The sequence below is a fragment of the Solanum tuberosum genome, unplaced genomic scaffold, assembly GCF_000226075.1.
Source record: "Solanum tuberosum cultivar DM 1-3 516 R44 unplaced genomic scaffold, SolTub_3.0 scf00033, whole genome shotgun sequence".
In the NCBI taxonomy this organism is placed as follows: domain Eukaryota; kingdom Viridiplantae; phylum Streptophyta; class Magnoliopsida; order Solanales; family Solanaceae; genus Solanum; species Solanum tuberosum.
The window spans coordinates 995,295-1,005,321 of record NW_006238959.1 but is presented as its reverse complement, the minus strand read 5'-3'; the positions used below and the strand labels follow the sequence as shown (position 1 = coordinate 1,005,321).

Genomic DNA, 10,027 nt, shown 5'->3' with positions numbered 1-10,027 from the left:
TTAAGCGCCTTCAAATTTATTACAGGTGTGATCATTAGTTACAAACACATTAAACTAGAAAAAATCATCACTTGCACAAGTAGCTTCAACTAGTGAGTGACTACAAGATTCAACATGACTTTCAACCCAGACTTTTCTTCAGCTTACTGAAGCAGTGAAGACATGACCTTATAATAGAAGTGTTTGAAGGCCGTGGATAGGGTAGAAGATTAGTTAGTATGCGCGCGGGATAGACTTAGTGGTCGAGTTGGACCTCCTCTCTTACTAGTGGTATTAACACTTTTCTCATAGTTTTTTGTTCTTCAGATATCACTTGTGTTTCTTTTGCTTCAAATGTCACGTTAATTTGTTGTCATACTGTTCATTCCTATGTATGTGTGTAATATTCTTCATGATTCACATTATTTCGTGGTTGTTGCTACTCTTACTTTTGTATTTCTTTATCCAAATTGCTTGAAGGTGCATTATTTTAAACCAACGATCTATAAGAAATAACCTCTGTATCTCTACGAGGTAGGGGCAAGGTCTGTGTACACTCTATCCTCCCCATACCTCAATTGTTGGATTATGAATATGTTATATTGTAATTGATTTTTAAGATATAAATGATTCAAAAAATATAGTTTTTCTTCTTCAATAGCATGAATGAATAAGAAATTTCAACAAAAAACATTATCTTTTTTTTTTTTGAATTGCATAAAAGAAAAGTAGCATTTAATTTATAATTTCAATATATTTTCAATAATTATATTTTAATATACTCAATTATGAACGAGAGTGTGAGTATAAGAGTCTCATAGATGTTCATTTTGACTTGTCTATTTTCTGAAAATCAAGAGATAAGTTATCATTTAGTTTCTAAATTTTAATTATAGTCGTGTGACAATGCATTAAACTTATTATATTTAAAAATGATATGATAAAATTATCATTCTATTCATTGCTCCTTAAAAGGTGTGTTACGTCAATACTGAATAGTTTCAACTTTCTATATGTTGGAGTCTCCATATTGTATTTGTGTATATACATATGTCTTCTAATTAATTGACCTTGTTGGAGGTGGACTGATGAAATTCCTTTTGGTTATTAGGAATTGTGAAACAAGTTATGGAGCAAGTCATGGAAACTACAAATTTTGGTTTGAAGTTGTTGGTTGATAGCAAAGCTCATAAAGTTGTGTTTGCTAAATGTGGAAAAGACTTCATTGACTTTTTATTTACTATACTCAAATTACCAATTGCATATTTCATTAGGCAGCCTAGTTGTGTTTGGTTGTCTAGCCAACATGATCCCAAATTTTATGCAACTTGATGAAGTTGGTGAAGTCATGACATGGATCATCACAGATGATTTGTTCATTGCACCAATATCTGCAACTAGTGTGATCAATGTGCTAAGAACATTTAAGACACAAGTTGATCAACTTCAACACAAGACCATTGATTTTCAGATTAGTGATTTGGTAAGAAAATCTTCATGTATCACTTGAGTTACTTTTATGTCCCTTGATTTTAAATATTTTAGGCATAATATATAAACAGACATTTAAATTTGGACTCATCCGATCCGGTAAGTAAATATTCTTAACTTTGAGTATGCACCTAGACACCTGAACTTGTCCCCACACTGTCAGTTGAACACTCCAACTTACATAATGATCATCTAGACACGTTCAAAATTTATATGTCACGTCATCATTGGATGTCCATAAGACACAATAGAACGAGTTGGAGTGTTTGGTTGTCAGTTGTGATCATGTTGAGGTGTATTACTTGCCACTTAGCAACTAAGGGTCAATTTAAGAGTTTGTTTATAGATTATGCAAACCATTTAATAGCATTGGAAATTCAATTAATGATCATGAGTGATTAATGTTTAATGTTTTTGGTTTGTTCAACCAAATCCAGAAACAAGAGTTCTTGCAGGTTTCTTTGAGATCCAAAATAGTTCTAACTAACCTTTTTCTCAGACAGACAAGATGGAGAAAATCAAACAATGGTTAGTCATATTTTAATTGTATAAAAAAATATTACATAAATGTTTTTTCATTCTACAGTGGAGTTTTGCCATTTAATCCTCTATTATTCCAATTTATGTGAGACTTTTCAAATTTTGAGAATGAGTTTTTTCTTAATCATGAATTTTTATATGCCTTACAAATATCTTAAATTATCAGTTATTGTTACTTATACTATCGTTTATATCATCAAATTTTTTGAAAATTCAAGCCTAAGTTTGCGATCAAAATTGAAAAGTTTACTTTCGAACTGTTGTTACACATAAATCAGTATTTAAAAGTTGTACTAAAATCAGAAATTTGGTCTTAGTAAAATGTTTTTGTTCTCAGGAGAAAAATGCAGTTTGAAGCTTACAATTGACACTAAAACCAATAGAGTTGTCTTTGCTGAAGGTGGAAAAGACTTGTTTTGTTTTCTTATGAGCTTACTTGAACTTCCAATTGCAATTTTTATGAACCACATTCAAACCAATAGAGTTGGCTCTATCCCAAATATATACCAAAGTGTTCAAAATCTAAATGATGCCTATATTCAATCCAATGAAACAAAGGATCAACTCCTCAGGTCAAGTGAATCAAAATCTTGGTCTCAAGCTTTGGAGTTAGTTCAAGGTAATTTCTTAGTACTGTATATGTTTCAATTTGTTTGTTTTCAGGTGAATCAAAATCTTGGCCTCAAGCTTGGGAGTTAGTTCAAGGTAATTTTTTAGTACTGTATATGTTTCAATTTGTTTGTCTGTAACATGTTTCAATTTGTTTGTTTGTAATCTGTTTTAATTTGTTTGTTTGATTTTGATTTGATATGAAATTTAAAAAAATAAAGAAGATTTTTGAATCTTGTGGTCTAAAACTAAAGATATGTATATAGATTGTTTGGCCAAACTTTTAAATTCATCTTATTTTGAAAATTATTTTTTAAATAAGTATTTTTGGTGAGAAACAAATTTTTCTTGATTAATATATATTTTTTTAAAAATACTTTTGAGGAACAATTATCTGGTTTTTGTATATATATATCACAAATATATCATTGATGAAGGTTGTTTGCTTGTCCTAAATTATCTATGCAGCTACTCCAAACAGGTTTTTGGATAGTGATGGTGGTTATGTCAAAGGACTAATAGTGTACATGGTAACTGATAATTTGTCAGTAACCCTTCTGTCTATGATATCTGGCTTGTCAAAGCTGACTAATGTAGAATCAACTGCTGAGTTTGAAGTGAAGACAATTGAGTTTGGTGTGAATGAGGTGGGCCTTTACTTCATATACTTTTCTCAAAAAGGATTTAACTTATATATATTGACAGAATAATTTATATTTTTTGTGTCTTTTGAACTTGTTATAGGAGGTCGTTACTTTACATTGTCAATTTATGGAAGATAAGTTCTCTCTTTCAGTAATGACATTGGATTTATGTTAATTTTCTTAATTTATTCGCAGGCTCTAGATATTTTAGAAGCATCCTTTCAATCGAAGACAGTGCTAAACAAGACATTTCTTAAAGGGCATGAGTTTGACGATCTCGCGTTTATTTGAAAGAAAATTATGGAAATAATCTCTTTTAGTTTGGACAATGCTAGCTAATGATTTGGTTTCAGACTTCTGTTATTATGTACTTTGTATTCTTTTTGTTTTTAGAATAAACAATTATCAGTTATGGATTGAACTTAAATATTTATGCTTTAGAAACAATCTTGTTTAAAAAAGATGTATGGGCAATGTTGAGGTCGAACACACATGCAAGTGTACGTGGTTAAATAATTGATAGAGTGATAGAATTAATGTCTCGTAGCACAAAGACTTATGATTAGCTGCTAACTAATTCAAAATTGAATGAAATAATTATTCGAGAGATTTTTTAAGATTGAGAATATTTTATGGTGCTAATTTCAACGATTTAATAAAGGTTAAATGAATAATGTATGGTTTTACACTGTTGTCATCAACTAGATTGGTAGATAGTAATTCACTATTAGCTAAGCAATATATAGTATAGTGGAAACCTGAATGGCGATTGGCTTAGTCATTTTCCTAATAGCAACATGTCACTTGTCTCGCTTAACATTTCTTGTATGGTGTCTAAGGTCATCGGCTTTGGAGCGTCTAATTTGAGGATTCTTCGTGGTTAACCTTGCCATGACTGTTGAGAAGCTTCCTGACATTCTTTGTCACACTTCCCAATTTATATATCTAGTCCATCCACTATAGTCTTGCGCCTTTGAATTTAAGCCATGCTACTATTCGAATCCCTGATCTTGAAAAGATGATCAAGCACTCTTGCAAATTGCGACAAATGTGGGTAAGTTCTAGCTTGTATACCTAGATTTACATGTTGATAGTTTTGAGACTTGATACATTAACTGCATTTGTAATAAAATAGAAAAACTTATCCATGTCATTTGTACAAAGGGGTCATGTCACTCAGTGTAAAATAGAAATATTGGAATTAAAAACATTCCAAAATATAAAAAGATATATCGTTCTTTTTCAAACGGGCTAAAATGGAAGATAACTCACTTAGACAAAAAAGGATAGAGTATATTTTTGTTTGTAGATTACCCTTTCCTAAGTACTTTGTAGAGATCAAAAAGTTACCCCGTTGAGAAACTCTACATATACAGGAGAGTGGCAGGATAGAGGTAACTTCCACATGCCTGATTCCGTTTGGACCGTTGATGGAGATGCAGTAGCATCAATGTCATATAGAACCGGGAAGCTCAAGTGGATGTTATGGTCCTCAAACATTTTACTATAACTAATTTTCAAACACGTGCAACGCACGTGTATATCGTGATAATTAGTATAAATACTTCTAAAATATAAGTTTATGATGTGTAAAATACAAGCGCGAATCAATGAGCGGTGAGCATATTCAACTTATATTATTATCATTGCAAGGCGCATTATACAAAAATATTGTTATCAAGTGAATTTCAAAACTAATACTATAAGGACTTCAATTATACAATTCTTATAATATATCAAGTATTCAACTTGTTAAAAGTTCTTTTTTTAACATGTTATAACACATAATTTAAATGTCGACTTTATAGTTACAAAATATTTGATGCCTTAAAGTTTCCGCCTTCTTTTTAAGGAATAATACCCTCCACTTTTTTATAGATGCATATATATCGAGAACTTGTCGAAGGAGAGTGGTGTTTTGTAATAGTTCTAGAGAAATTCGATCAACATACGTATTCCTTAGTATGACTAGTAGATCATTATCAGTTTCATAGTCTACACCTACAAAAAAATGTATTTATTTGTTATAAAATAATCATTGTTTAAATATTTAATTGATATATATAAATAATATTTACATGTATATGTACCCTTCGTCTTCTTTGACTCATTCAAAATTATTAATTCTGCCATCTGTAAATTTTGACAAAAGAATTTTTTTGTCAAGTTCTATACATATAATTGAATTATGAAAGACAACACAATCATTTGTGAGATATTAACAGTATAGTAGAAAAAGAAGACATTATAAACAAAAAATTATATGGTGCAAAAAAGAAATGCATATAAGAAAAAAAGAGATAACTTTAAATTTGTATAAATACATACTTATGGACCAACCCAAAAAACAAATGAATTGCATATAAGAAAACTTGAAATCATCATAGATTACTAAAATAAAACCAATAGACATAAGAATAAAGATAAAAGGGATCATACAAGAAATCGGATAAATGAGAGGATTTAAGCTTTTAAGTAACAAAACAAAATGAAAGAAGAAGAGGCATACATGTTGAGCTTGTTTCATCACAATGATGAGGGTTACACATATACTTGATATCCATTTATATAAGATGTTTAATGACTAAAAGTTAATAAAAAATTATTATTGATGATGTTGGATCAATGAAGGAAAATAGAGGGCCAAAAGTTTTGGCTGTGTACAATTTTTAAAAGGTTATAAATGATATTATTAGTAGTCAATATAACATTAAGACAAACAAAAACATTTTGAGTATATCTTTAAGTTTTGAAGAGGCGGTAATAGAAGGAAATTATTAACATTATTTAGCTTAACTTTAAATAAGGCAACAACGTGTGGAATTTTTATTAGGAATTTGAAGAGGCTGGAAAAAGTATTATTAGCATTAACATAATAAGGTACTTATTTAACATATTTCAGTATAGTATTATATAAGGCAAACACGGAGCATTATAATTAGCTATATTGTAACGTGTACTAATTATTAGGCATCATTAGTATCTGTTAAACTTCTTATTAACTCACATCTGTAGTGAATGAGAATCACTAAAATAGGGATTCAATTGATTTTTAAATGTAAATAAAGTCACCTAAATGTGTGCAAGAGAAAAGAAATTACAACTATTTAATTTTAAAATGTAATACCAACTTAACCTCAATCAATTCATCTTACTATTTGTTTCCTTTAAAAATAAGGGTGAAATTATAACATCATAATATTAGATCGATCCTATGCATAACTTTAAAGCAATGAACCAAACACTGCATGTATAATTTATAAAACAAAACCATGAAAATGTCGAATCAAATGAATTTGGTTCATGTAAATATAAGGTAATCAAACTTAGTCATTATAAGACAATGTAGAAGTCATACTTGATATTTCTAACTTTATGAATTCATCTTACTCCAAATTCGTATTTCTAAATAAAGTGAAGATGTCGAACTTGCTATACACTTTATTGTTACTAACAAATCATAAATTAATTTAGTTGGTTTATTAAAAAAAATATCAGCTTCAAAAATTAAATGCAAAGAATATCGTTATTAGTTTTAAAAGCAAAACAATAATTTAGATAAATAATATATAATAGTTCAGAGAATTAGATAATTTTTTTAAAAATATGTTCAATTAGTAAACAGTAAGTAAAAAAAAGGATTATGTAGTTGTTTGTACCTAGAACTCCATCCTAATTTTTTCTGTTTTTATCTCTTTTATCTTCATCTGAATTCATTAATATAGACACCTCAACTATTGATTAGTTTAAGCAAAAACAAAATAAAATCCTTCCTGTGTCCATTTGTATTTCCAAAACATTGTAGTTGTGAATATATTAAGTATAATTGTTAGTAATTAGTAGAGAATACCAAAATTACTTCAAGCCAAATAGCACCGGATACATTGCAAGGCAATATGTATAGTGATTTTATATTTCTACACAAAATAGTAACAAGAAATACTAGAAGAGAAACAATCATAAATAAAGAATTAGAATTGAAACAATCCTTTCTAATTTGAAATTTTTTATCTATAAATAATAAAAATCTTACAAACAAACAATAGAAGATAGAAAAAGAAGGAACTTAACCATATGAGTACGTAGAAATGCTAATAAAAAAGTTCAAGATAATAAATTTGTATTTGATAGTGAGATATATTGATTTAGCTACAACTCTTCATATTCTTTAATTAAATATTAAAAGGAGGAAAACATTGATTCATGTACTTATTTAATATTCTAGAAATCCTAATTCGCTCTTGTTCTTCCACATTCCCTTCCTAATAAATAACTTACAATTCAAAAAATAATTAAAATAATATTATTTAATTAATTAGATGTTTAATTTAGTCTAGGGGTAAAATGGTAATCCAACTTTTCATCTTTGGAGCTTCCCACTTATAATAATATATATGATGATATGATATATCACATTAATTACTTTCTTCAGTTTCTTTGTGTTCTTCCTTCTTTAGGAAAGTGACAAAGCTAGTCCTTAAGTATCACTTGAATACTTTTGATCCTTTGAGTTTGTCAAAAGGGATCACTTTTGAGTTTGAATTTATTAAATTCTGATGGCTAAATTTAATCCGAACTGTGAAAATAATTTGGAAGAATAGATTTTGTAGTTTATATTATTATTTTTATCTATTTCACGAGTCTAGTGTAACCTTTTTGAGGCACAATTACTGTTAATTTTTATCTATTTTTTTTATGTATGATGTAGTTTTTTATGTTGCGATGTCTGGAATTTTAACGAAAATTTCTGACGTTTTCCAGTTCCAATAAAATTTAAGTAGCAGTGTTTGCTAAATATTTGACAGAAATTCTCACTTTTTGACAAAATTGCCAAAACTGTTCAGTTAATACTTCTCGGTTCACCTGATGAAGTTTTTATCTACTTTTTATACATCAGATCCTGAGAATTTGAACGGAGGTGAATGAAGAAGGAAAGGTTACTTTCATGGAAAGAGGACAAGAAAATGAAGGAGAAAGAGAGAAAGGGAAAGCAAACAACTCATCGGTATGCCATACAATATTAAACTAAATATATTGACTTGGATGATTATCTTATTGCAATCCTCAAAACACAATATTGTTAAGAGTGAATAGGCTAAAAACTCCCTAAATTATAATTGTTTTGCAAATTTCATGTTGGGGAATTAAACCCTCACCAACAATATGAAAGTTTAGGTAGCCAGCTAACTGAGCTACTAATATTCCCCCAAATGCTAAGAACTCATACATAAAGTATTAACATTTTTGCTTTGTGATATATATATAGTTATGACTGCAGGCCGAACATTTAGCTCATATCAAGTAAGCTATTTAGAAGAAAGGCCTCTATGTCTATCTTTTATGTGATTGTGAGTAATGAAAATTGATGAAGGGTTTTGTATACTTTTTGTCTTGTAAATGTTGAATAAGTGTTGTGATGATAACTTGGGGTAGAATAAGAATGTTGTTGGTTTATGATATAGATATATTGTGCCTTGAATACTTGAATGATTATATCAATTCACCTTGATGAAGTGCCTTGATTATTTATGGTTAGATGTTGGTGGTGTAATTTCATCCTTTCATTGAGTATTTTTATAAGCCTATTTTCATTGGTACTAAGGTACTGTTATTATGGACACTATGTGATGTCCATGGAAAATAAGAAAACCACAAAAAGATGTACCATTTCAAGGGTTGTGTCATACGCCGCAATGGATATTATAATTTCGAGGGATGTGTCCCTCTCTGTGATGAATTCTATTGTAATACCCCGTATGCTAGAACTACCCAAAAGGCAGTTTTCCAGAAGTTGCAGGTGTAAACCACGATCACCACTCACGGACCGTAGGGTGACCCACGGGCCATGCTGATGGTTTTACCTGCAACCCCTCCTCCGAAGAATCTAGAAAATCGGCTAAGGGTCGACCCACGGTCAGGACCTATGGACCGTAGGAGGACCCACGGTCTGTCCTGCAGGTCCATGGTTCGCACCCGCGACCCTCCTCCAAGAAGCCTCAATAAATTTGACTAAGGGTCAGGCTACGCCAGGACCTACAGACCGTAGGTCAGACCACCGTCCGAGGTCTAAGGCAATAGGTCGGATCCTCAGAATCTAGCTTTAGTCCTAAATGACGGTCGACCAGCACGGATCGTCAGTTGCTCGACGGTCCGTCGGTTACCGCGAGAACAGTTAAGTCAGGGGTCTTTTGGTCTTTTCCTTATTCATTTGACCCCTAAACTACATCATTTAAACCATAAACTACGTGGTTTTAGTCAGTTGAAGCCTAGAAACATAACTAGAACTTACCTAAGTCAATCATTCTTCAAAACTTAGAAAAATTAGAGCATAAGAGGAGAAAAGAGGTCAAGAACCCTAGTTCAAGAACGCATCAAGGTTCTATCAGTTCCATCCCCGAAATCGAAAGATTTCTCCATGGAATTCGTCACCAGGTATATGGGATTTCACTAGTGGGTTCCTTTCACCCATTAGGTCCCTAGTTTTCAGTCAGATTCTTGATTCCCTTATCATAACTAGACCTAGGGTTTCTAGAACTTCAGCAGATTATCATGAATTAGTTATCTAAATGTTCCAAATTAAATCATCATGTTCTTACTTGGTTTCTTGCATGAATTTCAGAACCCTAGTTATGTAGTTCTTTAGTTCTTGAGTCACACATGCTAGACCAAATATTTCAGTTATTTCAGATATACATGCCTCGGTTTTTGAATGTGTCGTTATCAGTTTATTAATGTGCATTCTCAGTTTGCATGTCAGTTTTGAG

The 10,027-nt window shown here is 30.7% G+C and overlaps 1 protein-coding gene across 1 annotated transcript; it reads left to right on the top strand.

The window, feature by feature from the left end:
- Nucleotides 1-2,331: 2,331 nt before the first annotated feature.
- LOC107059698 (uncharacterized) lies at nt 2,332-3,554 on the top strand. The gene is made up of 4 exons (XM_015306487.1): nt 2,332-2,629; nt 2,674-2,715; nt 3,088-3,266; nt 3,459-3,554. The coding sequence occupies exons 1-4, from the start codon at nt 2,332-2,334 to the stop codon at nt 3,552-3,554; spliced, it is 615 nt and encodes a 204-aa protein (XP_015161973.1).
- The last annotated feature ends 6,473 nt before the right edge of the window (nt 3,555-10,027 follow it).

What these genes read in the sequence shown, in the direction of transcription:
- LOC107059698 (XM_015306487.1), top strand. Translation starts at nt 2,332, where the DNA reads ATGTTTTTGTTCTCAGGAGAAAAATGCAGTTTGAAGCTTACAATTGAC. An exon ending in AGCTTTGGAGTTAGTTCAAG is followed by an intron (nt 2,630 to 2,673) that starts GTAATTTCTTAG and finishes GTTTGTTTTCAG; the next exon opens with GTGAATCAAAATCTTGGCCT. An exon ending in AGCTTGGGAGTTAGTTCAAG is followed by an intron (nt 2,716 to 3,087) that starts GTAATTTTTTAG and finishes TTATCTATGCAG; the next exon opens with CTACTCCAAACAGGTTTTTG.